The following is a 17,590-nucleotide window of genomic DNA, read 5'->3' as shown; positions in this document are numbered from 1 at the left end:
TTGTGTTTCTTGGCCCAAACAAATCTCTTCTGCTTGTTGCCTCTCCTTAGCAGTGGTTTCCTAGCAGCTATTTGACCATGAAGGCCTGATTCGCGCAGTCTCCTCTTAACAGTTGTTCTAGAGATGGGTCTACTGCTAGAACTCTGTGTGGCATTCATCTGGTCTCTGATCTGAGCTGCTGTTAACTTGCGATTTCTGAGGCTGGTGACTCGGATGAACTTATCCTCAGAAGCAGAGGTGACTCTTGGTCTTCCTTTCCTGGGTCGGTCCTCATGTGTGCCAGTTTCGTTGTAGCGCTTGATGGTTTTTGTGACTCCACTTGGGGACACATTTAAAGTTTTTGCAATTTTCTGGACTGACTGACCTTCATTTCTTAAAGTAATGATGGCCACTCGTTTTTCTTTAGTTAGCTGATTGGTTCTTGCCATAATATGAATTTTAACAGTTGTCCAATAGGGCTGTCGGCTGTGTATTAACCTGACTTCTGCACAACACAACTGATGGTCCCAACCCCATTGATAAAGCAAGAAATTCCACTAATTAACCCTGATAAGGCACACCTGTGAAGTGGAAACCATTTCAGGTGACTACCTCTTGAAGCTCATGGAGAGAATGCCAAGAGTGTGCAAAGCAGTAATCAGAGCAAAGGGTGGCTATTTTGAAGAAACTAGAATATAAAACATGTTTTCAGTTATTTCACCTTTTTTTGTTAAGTACATAACTCCACATGTGTTCATTCATAGTTTTGATGCCTTCAGTGAGAATCTACAATGTAAATAGTCATGAAAATAAAGAAAACGCATTGAATGAGAAGGTGTGTCCAAACTTTTGGCCTGTACTGTATATTGAAACATGATTCTTAATGCAAAATGACACTGTGTTAATACAAATTTTAGTCCTTACAGTCTGTGTGTGTACAAAATTGGCAACAGATATTTTGGTATTAGCTCAAAGCATTTCCCATTTTGCACTCTGCTGTAATGGAACTAGAGTGCTGTCTTGCAGAAATTAAACTGCACTGACATACAATTACCATGTAAACTTGCACACACAAACACACACAGACACTATAGAAAGATTTCATTCAACTTATTCTAATTTAATATAGGGTCTGAGAAACTAGATACTCAATGCTGAGCTTCAGTTAGTGTTTATAGCTGTCTGCAGTTTCTAAAATGCAACTTAACAGTCAATTATTTAAATACAAAACTCGTTCAATTGACAGACGCCCCAGACACACACAAGCACACACAAGCACACACACGCACACGCTTACCTGCGGGCAAACTAGCAGCACAGAGCAGTACTTGGTGCCTGGGCAGAAGGGCAGGTAGTGGAGGTTCAGAGTCTCTGCTTGGCTTGGCTTCAGACAAACACTCCTCACTGTACACAGGAACTCACTGCCATCACCATCTGGGTACACACACAAACTTTTTATAGACCATAACCAAGCAGACATGAATTAAAGGTAGTATACGCACATACATGTATAAACAGTAATTAGGGCAACACAGAGTGCACAGTGCGTGTGCATTTGTGTGTTCGTACTTACTGACATCTGAGCACTTCCCTTTCATGTGCTCCCCACAGCTCTCGTCTGAAGTCATCTTCTTGATACTAAAAGAAGAGAAAAATCATAATCATTCACCGTATATTGATATCAGACTACATAACCTGATTCAGCTGCACCATAGATGAACTCAGTCCTACTTCAAATCCTCACAGTCAACTCCTGATTAGGAGGAGGAACTGGAATGATTGGCTTTGAAGATGTCTCAGGTGGTGGGAGATGCATATGAACCAGCTATTCTTAATGACAACCCATCACTCTCCAGAGGAACATCCTCTTACTTTACCTCTCTTTAACTTTACCTAACTTCTGAAGTAGTAACTAGTGGGAGGAACACCCTGTCTTTTTTCCAAATTAACTCCTCTGAATAAGTTACTCTAAAACAACTGTATACAGATGATTTCTTGAGTAATTCAGCTTTTATGTGGCACTGACTTGGAAAGTCACTGCTTGAAGTTCTAGCAGTGGTATTTTGACAAGCAGCAGATTAGACTAAATTGTGTGTGTTCTCTTGTATTTGGGTATTATTACTAGTTATTATTATTGTTTTTTGTAATTTTAAAAAATCTAGTAATTTATCCATATTTACCTTGAACAAAAACATAAGGCGAATATTGGATTTCAAAACTCTATTCAAAATGCTATCTATGATGCAATCCTGTAATCTCACAGGTTATCATATTCTGAGCACTCTTTTACCTCTTCCTCACATAAAGCAAGCAAGTACATTCTGGTAGATTGAGCACACGAAACAGACATACTGCAAGCAACAACAACATGCAGAAGCCAGTCGAGCCCTGAGCGAGGCTTAGCAATGACTTCCTATTTCTGACTTTTCTGACAGACTGTGAGTTCAACCCCTGCTGACATCAAAAACTCATTAACACTTCCCATTAGTGCTGTAGTGAACAGCAGAACTACATGCAACAGCACACTTTTAGTTAAACCTTAGAGACCTGCTCGATGTCTTATAGACATAAAACCCTCTAGATTTCTACCAACTACTGACTTGTAATTTTACTTCAAAGATGGCTTTATAAAACATTACATCATTAGTTTATAAACTTTCATTAACTGATATAATTGTCTCTCATAAATTGGATTGCATTCTATTAAAAGAAACTTGGCTCGATCAAACTGTGTGCAGTGAACCTATTGAGGCCTTGCCCTCTAACTACATTTTCCTGCATTGTCCAAGGTCCACTAGAAAGGGAGGATGGGTTGCTGTTTTATATAGTGACTTTTTAAATGTAAATTTAGAGCTGAGCGCAAATGGTGAATGACCAGTCTACAAGTTGATCTTGAAATTTAGAAAAATGCAACATAGTCTCATAACACTGAAATTTAAAAAAAAAACAGGGCTTCCACGATTTACAAACTCATTAATCTGACAAGATCACTTCCTTTAGAATTTGCCTCACCAAACAAATGTAATGAATTTGCATCCTTGAAAACCTTGTTTACAAACACGTACCTATAGGTACAATATGTACCAACCAGGTTTCAGATCACATCGCAGCACTGAAGTAGTCAACAACCTCAAACTGAACGCAGATGCTTAGAAACTCTCAGTTCTTGTATTAACTGGACCTCAAAGCCACCTTTGACACCATAGACTATGAGATCTTTATCAACACGCTCCATGACACCATTGGGGTATCAGGCATTGTTTTAAACTGGTTCTCCTGGATGCTGACCTTCATTTTGAAAATTGCATATCAAATACTACAAGATCATTATTCTACCACCAAAAGAAATATATCAAAAGTCTAAGATTAAAATCACAACCTGATGCCGAGAAACTGGTTGATGCATTCATTTTGAACAGATGAGATCACTGCAGTGCCCTTTTCGCTTGATTATTAAAACATTCAATAGTAGATGTCAACTCATAGAGAATTCAGCTGCCAGAGTTCTAACCTGTACAAGAAAACACCATTGTATTACTCCACTTCTTCTTCATTGGCTTCCCATTAGTTTGAGATACAATTTAAAATCATCCTACTGGTCTTTCAGGCACTACATTGTTAAGCTCCCCAATATATTTCTGACCTGCTCACTGACTACACCCCATTCTGATCTCTCAGATACTCAGACTGTAGCTCTTTGTTTGTACCTAGAATAACATCTGGAGCTGGTAAAGATGCTTTTAGTTACTGCAGACCTGCCCTCTGGAATGGTTTGCCTAATGATGTGTGAACTATAAGTACTGTATCTCTGTTTAAAGCTATGCTCAAAACCTTCCCGTTTTCTCAGGCCTATGATCAATATTAGCGTGTGGTGTGTATGTGTGTGCGCCTCTGTATTGTCTGAGTAATGTGTGCACGTGTGTTTGGGTATTATGTGTATGTATTCATGTATGTTATTTTATTGTATGTCATTACATGGCATTTGCTTGATGTTCTTTTTATGTTCCTTCCGTCTTTTTAAAATTCAAAGCACATTGGGTTTCTTTGTAATCAAATGTGCTCTATAAATAAATAGTTCCACAAATAAGCTTTATTTTTGCTGTTTTTTGTTACCTTTTCTTCCTGGTCTTTATGCTAAGCTTTTCTAACTGGCTGCTGGCTGTAGCTCCATGTTTAACACATATGGGAGTGGCACTGATGCTCTCATCTAACTCTTAGCAAGATACTTGAAAGATGCTAAACTGTTCCTTTAACTGTAAGTGTACTGTGTGGCCATACAGTTTGTGTCTTTCATTGTGTGTGAGTGTATAATTAGAGCTGTGGACAGTGTATGTGTTACTTGGCTTTGGAGGAGGCCTGTTGAACTAGGTTGTCACTTTTCTTTTCAGGCTCCAATGGGTTGAATGGAGACTCCACCAGCACCACCCTAAACACACACACACACACAGCAAAGAGGTTTGAATACAGCAATACAACACACAAAACATACTGTACTGGGACTTTGTCTCTGGAAAGCCACAATGCTGTTAACTTACTTTAAATATTTCTTTTTCTTTTACTTAAACCCTTACCTTTGTGTGAAGAGGGGATTCTTAACAGTTACAAATTTTGTACACGCATGTGAACATGGACATATACACCTACCTGAACTTAGCTTCTTTACTGAAAGGATTAGTTATGGGCACTTTGATTACTTTTGGCTGGTAACATGGAGACTTGCACTTGACAATGTTCTAAGGAGAGACAGGAGGAAGAAGAGTCTTTCATCTGTAGATTTAGCATGGCAGTCAGTCCCCCCCATTAAATTCATTTTACTCACTGTGGGTGTGATGTGACTGACGTGGGTCTTCAGATTGAAGGTGAGAGTGGTGCCGCACAGGCCAAAAGGAGAGCTGGAGATGAGCAGAAGGACTGCCTCCATGGGTTGCATGTTGAAGCAGCTGAACTGGACAGTCAGTTCAGTGCTCGCCCTGTGATAATTACCACAGCCATCTGATCATTTCTGCGGGAACCAGAATGTCCTCCACAGTGCTTTTACAAACCGATCACTTTATTGTGCAACCTTCAGTTTTTTAGGTTACAATGATAATGAATCAGCAGATTGTTAATACTATGTTTCTGCATAATGCCATTGTCCTTAAAGACAGGATTTCTGAGAGTAAAGCTGGGGATTCAAAATGGGACATAGGCTATTTTTATGGTGAAGCCTCACTTGAGAGCAAAACTGGTGCATTTTAATGAGCTACAGTCTCAAGGCAAAACCAATTTTACTCAACTTGGACTCTGCTTTGAATAAGTTGAGAGGGCTTTTTCCTTTTCTTTGCTGGGTACAGGTTTGCCCCAGACAAGTTATTTTGAAAGTACAGACGCAAAGACAGCACTTCTTCGCTAACAATACCAGTTTTAGTAATGCATTTATTGTAATGTAAACTACAAAGGCATGCACCAGTGTTTCATAATTAGTTTCACTGCACAAGAGTTTTTTTTGGAAGATTATTCATGTTATCACCTGGAAAATATGTCTGTAGACACTTTGTTGTATACATATGTCCTGAGAAGACCATTCTTAGTGAATTGCATTATGTAAAACAAATTCTTTGATTAAAATGGAAATAATGCAAATTCTAATTAGTCACCCAAGGAAGGCCCATATCAGTTGGAACCCCAGTCTAGTTATGTGCCTAATGCAACATTAGACTGCTTGCGCGTCACTGTGTTGGCAGGTTTAGTTCCACTACTACCATGAAAAGAGGTAGCGTACTGTGCATCAGGGCTCATAAATTACATTTGTCCAAGGCCTTGAATTTGGCCTGTTATTGTTCAATAATTTTATTAACAATTCTTTAATAAAACTACTTCTATAACACAAAATAAATACAATGAAAAGTAAATGAAAACGTGAAATGTTTTTAGTAAAAATCCCAAAATATTAAATGAGAGATGAGTTTGTCCCCATTCTTGCATGAAGATATGGCACAAGTACCATGCCATCTATTAAGGATGGAAATTAATTTCAGCTTCACCTATCCAAAACTTTATGCAATACAGCAGTATATTTGTCAGGACTGAGGATGGACACAAGGACTGAGCACCGCACGCATTTGTGTGAGTTTGAGAAACAGATATTGAGGGAAATGAGGAGAAGGTGGAAGGTGGGCTATTGCATGCCACATTTTTGTAAGTCATTAATAACTAAGTACATTATTATGATTGCTTTGGGGGTTGCAAGTTATCCTCAACACCAGAAAGCATTTTTTTCCTCCTCACATTTTCTGAATTTATTAATAATCTGCACACTGGATGGGAAGTTTTGGCGAGCTGTATGTGACTCTCAGGCCTCCAGTTGATCACTGCTGTACATACAAGTTAATCATTCTTGAATCTAAAGTCGTAAAGTATGGCAGAGAAGGATAACTACCGTACTGAATGAAGGTCAATCTTTGTGACAAATTGCAGGAGATCTTAAAGTCTCTTTCAAGACTATGAAATGATTTGAAGACAATGGCCCTCATGGGGACTAAGGTAAGACCAGAGAGGTCAATGATGGTCTCAGAGCCATAGAGAGAAAGAACTCTGGCTACATGTCCGTAGTGACTAGTGCTTTCAGTCTCTGCAATGTAAGATCAATTTAATGTTACCAGATTTTTTGGAACTCCTGTTTCACTGTGTAAATTTTACGGTGTTTTAACCCTTTGAATCAAAAGATTTTTGTTAATCCCCTTTATTTACAGGCATTAAGCAGAGTGACTACATGCCTTAGCCAGGTATGCCATATATTGGTATTTGGTATTTTGTGTGATGACTTTCATTTTCAATGTAAAAAACATACTTTGGAGGAATGGTGACAGAAGATCCATCAGGGAGGCAGAAGAAATGTGCGTCCTCTCCTAAAAGGAAGGCCTGGTATTTGATCGGCTTAGAGGATGGGCTTTTCAGGCGCACCTGCAGCACAGTCGCACACGCACGAACACACATGCAGAAACACACAGCGATAGCCACATTTTTGTCCAAGCACAAGCACAAACACACAGACAAATGCCTCTGCCAGAAAACAATACAACAATGAAATCCATCTTCCTTAACAGCACAAACTGACATCTATTTTTGTTAGGCTTGTAATGTGGCTTAACCTGACAATGTGGATCATTACCCAAATGTATATTTGTCTGTGTTTGTAATCCTGTTAGTGTGTGCGTGGGTGTGTCTATAATCCTATTAATGTATGTGTGTGTCTATAATCCTGTTAATGTGTGTCTGTGTGCACGTCATTATCTGTCCAGGAGCTTATTATCCAAGCCATTGTCAGTCTCACAGCGCTCATTTATTTGATTTACAAGGCATGCAGTTAAATTTTACTTAGGTGTCTTTTAAGACAACATCGATGCTATACGTATGTGTGTGTGTGTGTGTGTGTGTGTGTGTGTGTGTGTGTGTGTCACCTGTTTACTGAAAGTGCTGTGCAGGCCTCCTGATAGAGTGATGGTGTGCAGTGGCAGGTACTGAGGCAGCCTCTCATACAAGTGAACACACAGCATTAACATCTGCACTGGATTGGGATCTGACAAATCTGTGGGCTAGACACACCACTCAATCAGAAACAGGGAGACACAGAGACAAAGAAAGTTCTGCCTAATCTCTGACATTATCATCAGGATATATCAAACATCTGCTGTTATGCTAAATAGGTCATTAATTAAGGTGATTAATGCTGTAATTAGTTAACGTTTCTCTGTCAAGTAATTGCTAGCACTTAAAATGTATATGACATTTAATTTATATAACTTGCGGGATTTAGTCTCTGTAAATTCAGACATAAAATAATTAATTATCATAATTATATATACATATTCATACAGTATAGTATATCAATGTGCACATACAAAATACCTGGTGTGTGTAAAGTAGTAACTTTTGCATTATATTAAATGCTTTCTGCATGTCCATCTTTGCTGAGAGAGCCTAATTCAGGCCTGTCTGAGTATCTTCATGAAGTTACTACACGTCAGAGAGGTGTTTCGATAATATAGACTCAATTAAGTCTGATCTAAGAATTGCATGTTCATGACTTTGACACACAGACCTTAAACATCAAGCACAGATCACATCAATTTACAGAGAAGCAACTAGAACTACAGAATTTACTATCAGGTATTTAGTGTATTGTATGGCAAAATGTGGTCCTGGAGACACGTACTGCAGCAAAAACTTTGAGTACTTTGCCAGGTGTCTATATGTCTATCTGTCTGTCTGTGGACAGATTTGGTCACTGTGATAGCCCCACCCCTCCACCACAGTGACAGGATGACTGGGTAAAAAGTGTCAGGAACCAGTGCAGCGTTTTACCTAAAGATGAACATTTTTCAGCTCCAGCACCTTGTCATGCTGCTGGCGTTTATAGCATATTGTCAATATGCAGAAGAGGCACCAGGCAAAAATGCTTTGGTGGACACAGGCCCTAACCCACATGAATCTCCAAACCAAACTGTTGGCAGTCAAGTTGCACTGTGGGTAATGCAGGAGCCAGGTTTTGACAAGGAAGAAGACCGCTTGGCTGGTTGGCTCATTGACTGTAACACTGGTTAAACCTGAAAAATTACCTGACCAAGCCTGGTTTAACTGGTAATCTTGCTGTAAGAAACACTTTTCTGGTCCCATCTGGTATTTACCTGCACATTTAGGTTGAGACAAAGTGCAGTTAAGGCCTGAACCACTATGATGTTGTTGTGAAGGATCTGTTCCAGGCTGCCAGTTGTAGTGTACATCCTCCTAAAGTGGCTGCAGATCTAATTAGGAGCAGGAAAGAGGGAATTAAAAATCATGATAAGGTTTATCTGTAACCACAAGTTTCATTAAGATCTCTACTTGGTTGCCTGTGACTTATTGCTCTGTAGCAATATGCACTCTTTAAATTAGATTTTTAAATCACATCTTGGCATAAAAAAAAGTTCAAACTTTGGGTTTTGACAGACGTTTTTGAAATTTAAGCAAATTTTCCCTGTCAAATCCTTGCAGGCAAAACACCACCACTAAAATACAGTGAGCTGCTCTCTCTCTCTCCCTCTCTCTCATACACTTACATACACACAGAAAATGGTGCTTAGCATGAAAGAGGCTCCCCTAATCTTATTCAGGACTAATTGGGTCCTCATCACATCAATCACAGTGCCACTTAAAGACATTAACCGCCATCCCTCATTGCTTCACACACACTGAAGAGGGTCCGCACAAAATGAACAGCCACACTCAGAGACGCATGCACACACACACTGACCAGGTAAGGGCAGTAGGCAGAAAGTAGAGCAGCTAGCACCAGTCCATCTGTCAAGTCCAGGTCGAAATTCACTATCCAGCGTGCTGATGGGACACCACCTGCCAACCATTGCCACACGGATCAAGGCTTCAAAAGGTACGAACAGAAATCTGGCCTCAAGCCTTACAGCTGGATATTGCAGTTTTTACAATAGGTAACACGCATTTCTCAATGCAAAACCAGTTCTTATTTGTAATTCTGTTGCTCTTATTTGTATAATTACTATCCATTCATTGCACATTAGCCTTTTTACTAAAGCATCAAGAGTAAACTCTGCATATCACTGCACATAGTTTATAAGCATGGGACAAATAAACCCTTTGAACCTTGAATCTCAAAAAGAGTTGTTTGTGTGTGTACAAGCTGTATATTGTACCTGTTCCCCACACAGTGTTCCTCATGTTCTGGTAATGCATGTTGAGCCATGAGAGCAACTGGAGCTCGCACGATGAATAGATGTTACTAGCCAGTGGCTGTGAGCTGACAGGGAGGAATCCTTCTATGTCGTCATGGTTCAGAGTTTTGTTTGAACCAGTTTCCGTCACACGACACAACACTAGCACCTGAGCATAAGCAGAAAATTATTTAACATTGGCATTTAACAGAATGAGACTGGTGTTTTTCAGCATTTCTGTGCTCTACATTCGCACAGGTAGACACACTGACAAGCTGTTTCCAAGTACAGAAATTTCCTCAGGCGTCAACTGAACTTAAAACATGAAGCGATTTCCAAAAACACACAAATAATACACAATATAATCTGATGAGGTGGAAAGTGGATGAAGAGAAACAGCACTGCTGGAATTAGTTTTTCACCTTGTATGTTTGTAGCAGCACATCGGTCCAGGATCGCTTGCTCAGAGACTCAAAGTCAACAATTCTGTAGTCCAGACCATGCTCTTCTTCCTTTGAGATAAACACACGTCTGTCATGTATATGGTACAAAATCTCTACATATGTTGTGTGTGTGTGTGTGTGTGTGTGTGTGTGTGTGCGCGTGCGTGAAAGACAGACAATGAGTGAGACCAGGTTTTTTGTTGTTAGCAAAAGGCATCACTAAAGCAATTGTTTTCTGTCTCATGTAATTCTATTTACATGGCGTAGGTCTCGGACCAATGTGTTGTGTGTGCATGTGTTTCTGTACCTGCAGAGAGCACCAGTGTTTGAACTCCTGCATGTCTAGCAAGTACTCTGGTCTGATGTGAGAAAGGCAGGCTCCTTGCACCCTGAACACAGATAACAATAAACAGAAAAACTGACCGGAACCCCAAAAAAGTTTCCAAAATGTCACTTAAACCCTTTTCAGACAAGGACAATGTAACGTTGCTGGGTTCATTTATCTGTTTAAGTTGTGGCACTTTGCCATTCAAACATGCAGTAGCTGTCATTTACATAAATGGTCCTTACTTTGTTTAGACATGACAGGCCATTAAAGGAATAAGCCACAACGCTAGCACGATATTAGAGTTCAATGGCCCATTTCACCAAAATGGGCAAAATTAGTAACATGACACATTTCACCAATCGAAACTGAAACTGTAGTTGCAGCCCATGCATGACTGTCTTCTTCTCATGGCATACATTTATGTTTTACCTTGTACTGCTGACAGCATTTATGTCATACTTGTTACATAAATGTTACTGGGTCTAACCTCATGAGATTGCTGTTGTGACTTTTACATAAATGTTACTCAAGCACGTACTCAAACACAAGACTAAAATGTAAAATTGCCCGCACATGTCTGTAACAAAATGCATGTCTGTAAGGTGTGTTAATCAAACAAACGATGTCAGCAGCATTGTAGAATGGAATCAATGTGTGTAAGGCCTACCGGAGAAAAGCAAGCATAGCTTCATGCTGTTGTAGCAGCTGATTGCTGCGCTGGTCTATATCACTAGAAAACGTCTGACAGCGAGGAATACCAGGAATCTGTTTGCCAGTGAGATGATGAAGCATGTCCACTACAGATCTGGACACAATAATACAAGAGTTATGTCCCGCCTTGCATCTGGAGCCAGATCAATGCACACTAATACGAAATTAAATCCCACCAGAGCTTCAATTCTAGAATATTTTACTATTTCCCTTGACCCATTTTAAGTGTCTAAATAATCAATAATAACTACAAACCAGATTGTCTGCTGCTACTGTCCGCTGCCATTTAAAAAACAGACTTATTTTAAGAGACAAGATAATTTCCATGAGAGCCTCTGTCTAATCTTGAGATCTTCATATAAAATCAGTATTCATTAGGCAGACTGCTTTCAAGGTGCACACTTTCAATCCCTTTCAATTGCCTAGTTTCATCATGGTTGTTGACTAGATTTAATCACCCAGTTCTATGTGATCTTGTCATGATATTTGCTTTATCAGCCTTCACTACTTTTCAGCATGAGGATGACTCATTTGAAACTTCTTAGGCACCAAACCACAAAACATTTTTAACTATCTGCTCTGGGGATTCATCACACATATACACACCTGGAGTCTTTATTTTGACTGACTCGATAAGCCCGTCCACTGGAATGATCTGTTTGAATTTTTGACACAACTCTGGAGGGAGAGAGGAAACATACATTGTAACAGAAAAAGCCCGTAAATGTGAAAGTCATCTACATTGACCCGCCTCCAAATGAGGCTCCTGAGCCAAACTTTTATCTTGGACATACCTTCTGAGTGTGTGTGGCACAGAGATGGGGTGTGGTCTATTATGCCATCCAAAGAGGCTAAACCACCTCTCCACAGCCAATAATACATTATGGTAATATAGTCCTTCCTCTGAGTTGGCAGCAGGGAATTCTGGGGCGCCAAGATTGACTGGGGTGTCTCTGTTAGGAGAGACATCTGTGTCCCTGCTGGCCTGACCGCTCACACTGTCACTGTCTGGAAAACAGTCTGACAAGAACGGACACACACACAGAGTACTGTACATAAAACACAATTCTGCTCAGATGCACAAGAGATACACAACAATTACAAGTAAAACACAGTTGCATTGTACATTTCATGTTCTGACCTGAGCCGGAGTTCTTGTTTGTTGAGCTGTTGTGATCAAACGAAGAAGATGATGAAGTCGGACCAGAGGTAGGACTTGGTGTGTGATAGCGTTGAAGGATCACCTCAACAGCTGTGGCACCTAAATGGCAGTCACATGAACCAAACACACACAAGGAGACAAATGTTGAAATATTACACTCTCTATTACACTCTCTCTCTGACATTTTATAAACAAAATGACTGTTTGAAAAGTGGATTAGGTTAAGAAAAGTGCAGCCCTAATATTTTTTTCTGTCTTTTGACTTGTAAAAAGGTTTCAAGTGTTTGTGGTTTCTGCTCAGCCCTGTCCCTATTTCTTGACACTGGGTGCGGTTACATGATGGCTTCTCATTCAGAATGAAATAAAACTGAATGAAATCATTCGGCATTAAAGTGTTTCCAGGTAGTTTACATGGGAAAGTCATTCCGAATGAGGGTTTACAAGGGAGATCAGTTTAATCACCTTTATTCGGGTGCGTGCAAGGTTTGGGGCAGGGAATGTTTCTGATTGGATAGGGGGCGGGACGGATGTTACGTGTACAGGAAGAAAACTGTAGTCCTCACTCCAGATAACAAGATGCTTGACGACGCCATTCTTAGTGCCTTTTTCAGGCTTGTTTTGCTTATATACTTGAAGCAGCAGTATGTCAACAACCTTGTTCTGCTAATGCTTCGTCTGTTGAGGAGGAGAAGGGAGGTAGAAGGTCGGAGAAGGGAGATAGAAGACCGTGCTTAGGCGAATGGAAACCGGTGAGTGCAACGAGTCCGAATGCTCTATCTCAGCCCGTTGCTATGCACGCTGTATACGTCATCGCGCCAGAAGGGCAAGGAAACGAGCATGCGCAGAAACACCGGAATGAACTTAAAGTCTGTGTAAAGCCAATTCTGCTATTTTCTTCTAAACACATTAAATAGGTCATAAAAGTATTCCTCAAAATGTGTAAAAAAGCCTTTCAACCATTTACAATTGAATTGTGGAGCTAGGCTTCACAAACTGTGTTTCTAGGTTTCTGTGTTCTGGATTTAGTGGGCGAGCCTTAAATCATAGCCGCGTTATGTAATGGAGCTATCCCTGCTACAAACACGCCCCCTGTAGCAGTATAAATAGAGGGAATCGCCTTGTTGTTTACAAATACTTCCGGGTAGAAAACCAGCAGAGTTTAGCTACACACATATATATATATATATATATTAGCCTGGTTCCAGACCATAGACCCCGCCCACTCAACTGAGTAGGCTTGCATCTCTGGTCTGGCATACTGCAATGAATTTGCGATTTATCTCGTCCAAACGATGGACGGACCAATGAACGCCGGGGGTGGGGGCGGGTCTAGCGATTAGCCAATCAGCGCCACGCTAATGGCGACCGCTACAGATCCCACAGACCACATTAACGATGCTATCGAGGTATTTCGCTAATTTTCGTTAATGGAGGATCAAATTAAGGAAGCTGCTAAACTGGATTTAATGCAGCGATGCAGCTGGGCGTGCACGACGACGGAGACATTTTAAACGGGCAATGCTCGCTTGTTTTCGGCACCCCCGAGGCATGGATACTAATGACGTCAGATTCTGGGTGAGTCGTTGATCTCTACTGATTGGTTAGGGAAAAATCAAATTCCCTCCCCCTTGTAAATCGCCTTCAGTGGAGGTGATGTCAGACTGAAGGTTCTGGGAGCTTCAGTCTGACACTCAGGCTATATATATATATATATATATATATATATATATATATATATATATATATATATCTCACATTTTTCATGTCACTGTATCACCGTTTAGACTAATCTGATGTTTGTAAAGTCTATAAACACAATGACTGAACAAACATTACTATTTCTGTGCGCATGTTTTGTAATTAATAACATGGTTATCGTAGATTAGCTGGGCTAGCCGTTAGCCGTTTCTATAATAACTCAGTAACTCAATAAACGGTCCGTGAAATTTTTATTTTTTTTCCAGCGGATGTCTTAGTTACAACATGATTAAGCTAGCAAAGCAGTTTCGTGTTGCTATGTGTGGTATTGATTCAGTTTTGGGAAATCACGATGTCTAGAAAGCATCAGTGGCTGCAGCTGACAGGGACAGCTAACAGCAGCAGCAAAGCTAACATCAGGACGTCATCTGTTAAAAGCCTCCCGTTGTCGGACATGACACGAAACTACTCCAGTTAGCTCAATCATGTTGTAACTAAGACATCCGCTGGAAAAAATATTTTCAGTCAGTGGAGCCGACAGTCTCCCTCCTTGGATTACATCCTCCCGTTCACACAGAGCACACAGAGGCGGCTTCCCTCCCGTGAGTGGGCGTGGACTGAATGGCTGCAGCCTGGAGTCATGAGACAAGAGGCTGCAGACATACCCTTCCGGACACGCCCCAGCGTTTCACAGCAGAGAGAAGTGCTTGTTTTTCCATGATTTTGAGAGCTAATTTTATATACTTAGCGATTTTTTTAATCTTTCAAATTTGATTAATGACACATATTTCTGTGATGTGACAAACTTATAACAGACATTTTTTTGCTGCTTTACACAGACTTTAAAGACAAAATACAAATGCGAGAAATTCTTTCATTAGGATTTAGAAACGGAATATTCCAGCCCCTTACGTCGGATTGAATTTTCAATTGCATTGGCCATTTTCATTCCAAATTAGTTGTTTACAAGATCACATTTAATAGGAATGAACTTTCATTCCGAATGAAAAGGGAATTAAACTGTCCAAGTAAACCCACTCACTGTCTTGCTCAACCACTTCTCTCCCTCTTTCTGCCACACTTGAGGATGACAGGCAGCACACATCGAACACGTGATGCTGAGAGTAGTAGTCGTCAGCGTACAGTGGCCATGCCAATGTGATTAAGTTGCACTTTTCTGGAGAATTACCATGAGACAACATGCCACCAGTGTGTAGGACTTAAGATACAAAACAACAGGTTTGGGTGTTTTGATGTGCATCATACGTTGTTCACTATGAGGTCTTGAGAAGCTTATCGCTCATGCCCCATAGAAAATGGATACAATTACAAACTAGGCTTCACCATGCACCACTTCTAAGTGTTTGCTGCTGTCGCTGAGACAAATAAAGCTATGGTTAGCTTGATTTGGACGAGCTAATATTCTGAAGCTCAGGTAACAGAAACTGAAATTTGTTTGCATAACAAGAATGGCAGGGTTCAACGCTAAGGTTTTTTTTCACTTGCCCGGTCGGGCAAGTTGGTCAGAGATCTACTTGCCCGAAGTCAGTTTTTACTTGTCCTATAAAAATTGTTTAATTTAAGCGACTATCAAATAACAAAGACTGCAGTTATTTTTATGTTATGTAATCTTTATTCACACTCTATTTATTAATTAAAACAACATATGTAATGTATTGTAGCTTAATTCCTACACAAAAATGACAGTGTCAGGGCTTAAAGTGAAAAATTTGTCAATCGTTCTCCATCTATAATTTTGCGCCCTACTTGAGCCATGCCCACCTCTATTTATTTTTCACCCCTCTCTCCAGTTCTGCTGTATTAACACTGGGTTTAATATATTTTGCTTCCATCTCTCTGCCCTGCTCTACTCTACTTCAACGCTATTTAGCTCTCTCTCTACTCTACCAGTAGACTACCACATCCACCTGTTGCATAAAACGCACACAGCAGTGTTTCCCCTAGGATGGAGTTGTAGCAGCGGAGGTGAAGCACACGCATGAAAAATAATTTTCACATGCGTGAAACTTTTTTGTATGCTTGCAAAGCACAGCCTGCTGGGATGTTTCTATGTATCTACTGGCACCAGAAGGGCTCTTTAGGACTAAGTACATACAGTACATGTGTGCACAGTAATGAGCAGGTGAAATATCTGTCTAGCTTACATATGAGGTGTCTCAAGATTTAAGAACATACAATTTTATTGAATATAATAAAAGTAAAAAGTCACTTGACATGCTGCTGTTTTGTGCTATGACCTATTTAAGTGTTGGAAGTTGTTATTTACGTGACAACGCCTGAACGCAACACAAGCTCAGCAGGAGTGCCGTGCTACGCTGCTGTGCCAGCAGCTGTTTGTCTGTGCGTAACAGCAGTCTGTTGATGGTTATTTACAGTGTCCATAACAATAACTTTGTCAGCTGACAAACTGCACCGGGCTCGGGGTCAGATTTGGTCAGGAAAATGCGGCCGAGCCGCTCTAGCGTGATCACCTGTGTGTGTGGCGGAACTCTGCCGTGCGCGATAGAGAGCAGAGGAGAATTGTTAACGCGTGACCATGTAGAGACAGAAATGACACAATGACATAACACCATAAATAGTATATTGTTCTGTTATTATATGAAGCATCCGTCGCACAAAATAATATCAATGGGGGCTGTGGGCAGGACATTGTTACACAGCATGTGCTTGTGACTTCAGGCAGAGAGACCGCTGCATCAGAGCCAAAGGAGCACGTTTTAAAATACATTTATTTTATCAATTAGTTACTTTTACTATTTTTAGCAACTTGCCCAATCAGACAAGTGAGCTGTTAGTTTACATGCCCGACCTCGAGTTTTACTTGCCCTGGGTAATCGGGCAATCCTTATTGTTGAGCCCTGAATGGTCAAGCTTGGTCCTGTTTAAGTGCAGGTGTGTCTGTGATTTGCCCAGGTGGAGCAAGGACCACTTGGGTTCACGACATGAATCAAGTGACTGCCATATTATTTAATTCAAAACAGCAAATAAACAGCCACCACACACATAATGCTACAATCTTACTTAATTGTTTAATTGTTCTTGTATAGTTCATATTTTTACTTTTATTCTAGTACTACCTGTATATACCTCTTGTTTCATTCTAATAATTCTTTTTTTTTTTTTTTAACCACCCTATTAATCTGTATGTACTTTTGTCTTTTATTGTTGCTGCATCAGCTGCATTTCCTTCTGGTGCTCAACAAATCCTTATCTGATCTTAATTTGGCCAAACAATGACAACTGTGCAGCTATGAAATAATGTTTACACAGATTAACATTGTTGTGTTTTTGTGTATATATACAGTACCAGTACCAGTCTTGAGAACTATCTGTTGCTCGGAGCGGTGCAGCGCCATGTAGGGCCAGACTGTTAACAGACAGTTGTCAGCGATACCACACATCTTAACCTTAAACCTGGCAGCAGAGACAATGAGAAAAAAGTCAAGTTATCAGACTGAATCAACTTTAAATATATGGGTTTGAAGGATAATGCTGTTGATATTCTCTGTGTTTGTTTTCTTCAACAAATTCCATTAAAACACCA

The 17,590-nt window shown here is 40.2% G+C and overlaps 1 protein-coding gene across 1 annotated transcript in view; it reads right to left on the bottom strand.

Moving 5' to 3' along the window:
• The window catches only part of LOC117250254 (cilia- and flagella-associated protein 47-like), a 70,951-nt gene that overhangs the window by 31,465 nt on the left and 21,896 nt on the right, over window positions 1-17,590 (bottom strand). Inside the window, exons 29-45 of the mRNA XM_033616360.2 lie at window positions 17,360-17,460; window positions 12,307-12,426; window positions 11,960-12,185; window positions 11,772-11,843; window positions 11,122-11,259; window positions 10,434-10,515; window positions 10,106-10,195; window positions 9,666-9,852; window positions 9,251-9,348; window positions 8,646-8,762; window positions 7,419-7,553; window positions 6,809-6,921; window positions 4,799-4,949; window positions 4,624-4,712; window positions 4,319-4,405; window positions 1,553-1,617; window positions 1,277-1,413 (exon numbers count right to left, since the gene is read on the bottom strand). Of these exons, the coding sequence (XP_033472251.2) occupies window positions 1,277-1,413; window positions 1,553-1,617; window positions 4,319-4,405; window positions 4,624-4,712; window positions 4,799-4,949; window positions 6,809-6,921; window positions 7,419-7,553; window positions 8,646-8,762; window positions 9,251-9,348; window positions 9,666-9,852; window positions 10,106-10,195; window positions 10,434-10,515; window positions 11,122-11,259; window positions 11,772-11,843; window positions 11,960-12,185; window positions 12,307-12,426; window positions 17,360-17,460 (2,008 nt within the window). The remainder of the gene's footprint in view (window positions 1-1,276; window positions 1,414-1,552; window positions 1,618-4,318; window positions 4,406-4,623; window positions 4,713-4,798; window positions 4,950-6,808; window positions 6,922-7,418; window positions 7,554-8,645; window positions 8,763-9,250; window positions 9,349-9,665; window positions 9,853-10,105; window positions 10,196-10,433; window positions 10,516-11,121; window positions 11,260-11,771; window positions 11,844-11,959; window positions 12,186-12,306; window positions 12,427-17,359; window positions 17,461-17,590) is intronic.

Source organism: Epinephelus lanceolatus, chromosome 24 (genome assembly GCF_041903045.1).
Source record: "Epinephelus lanceolatus isolate andai-2023 chromosome 24, ASM4190304v1, whole genome shotgun sequence".
Classification (NCBI taxonomy): Eukaryota; Metazoa; Chordata; class Actinopteri; order Perciformes; family Serranidae; genus Epinephelus; species Epinephelus lanceolatus.
This window is presented reverse-complemented; position numbering and strand designations above follow the sequence as displayed.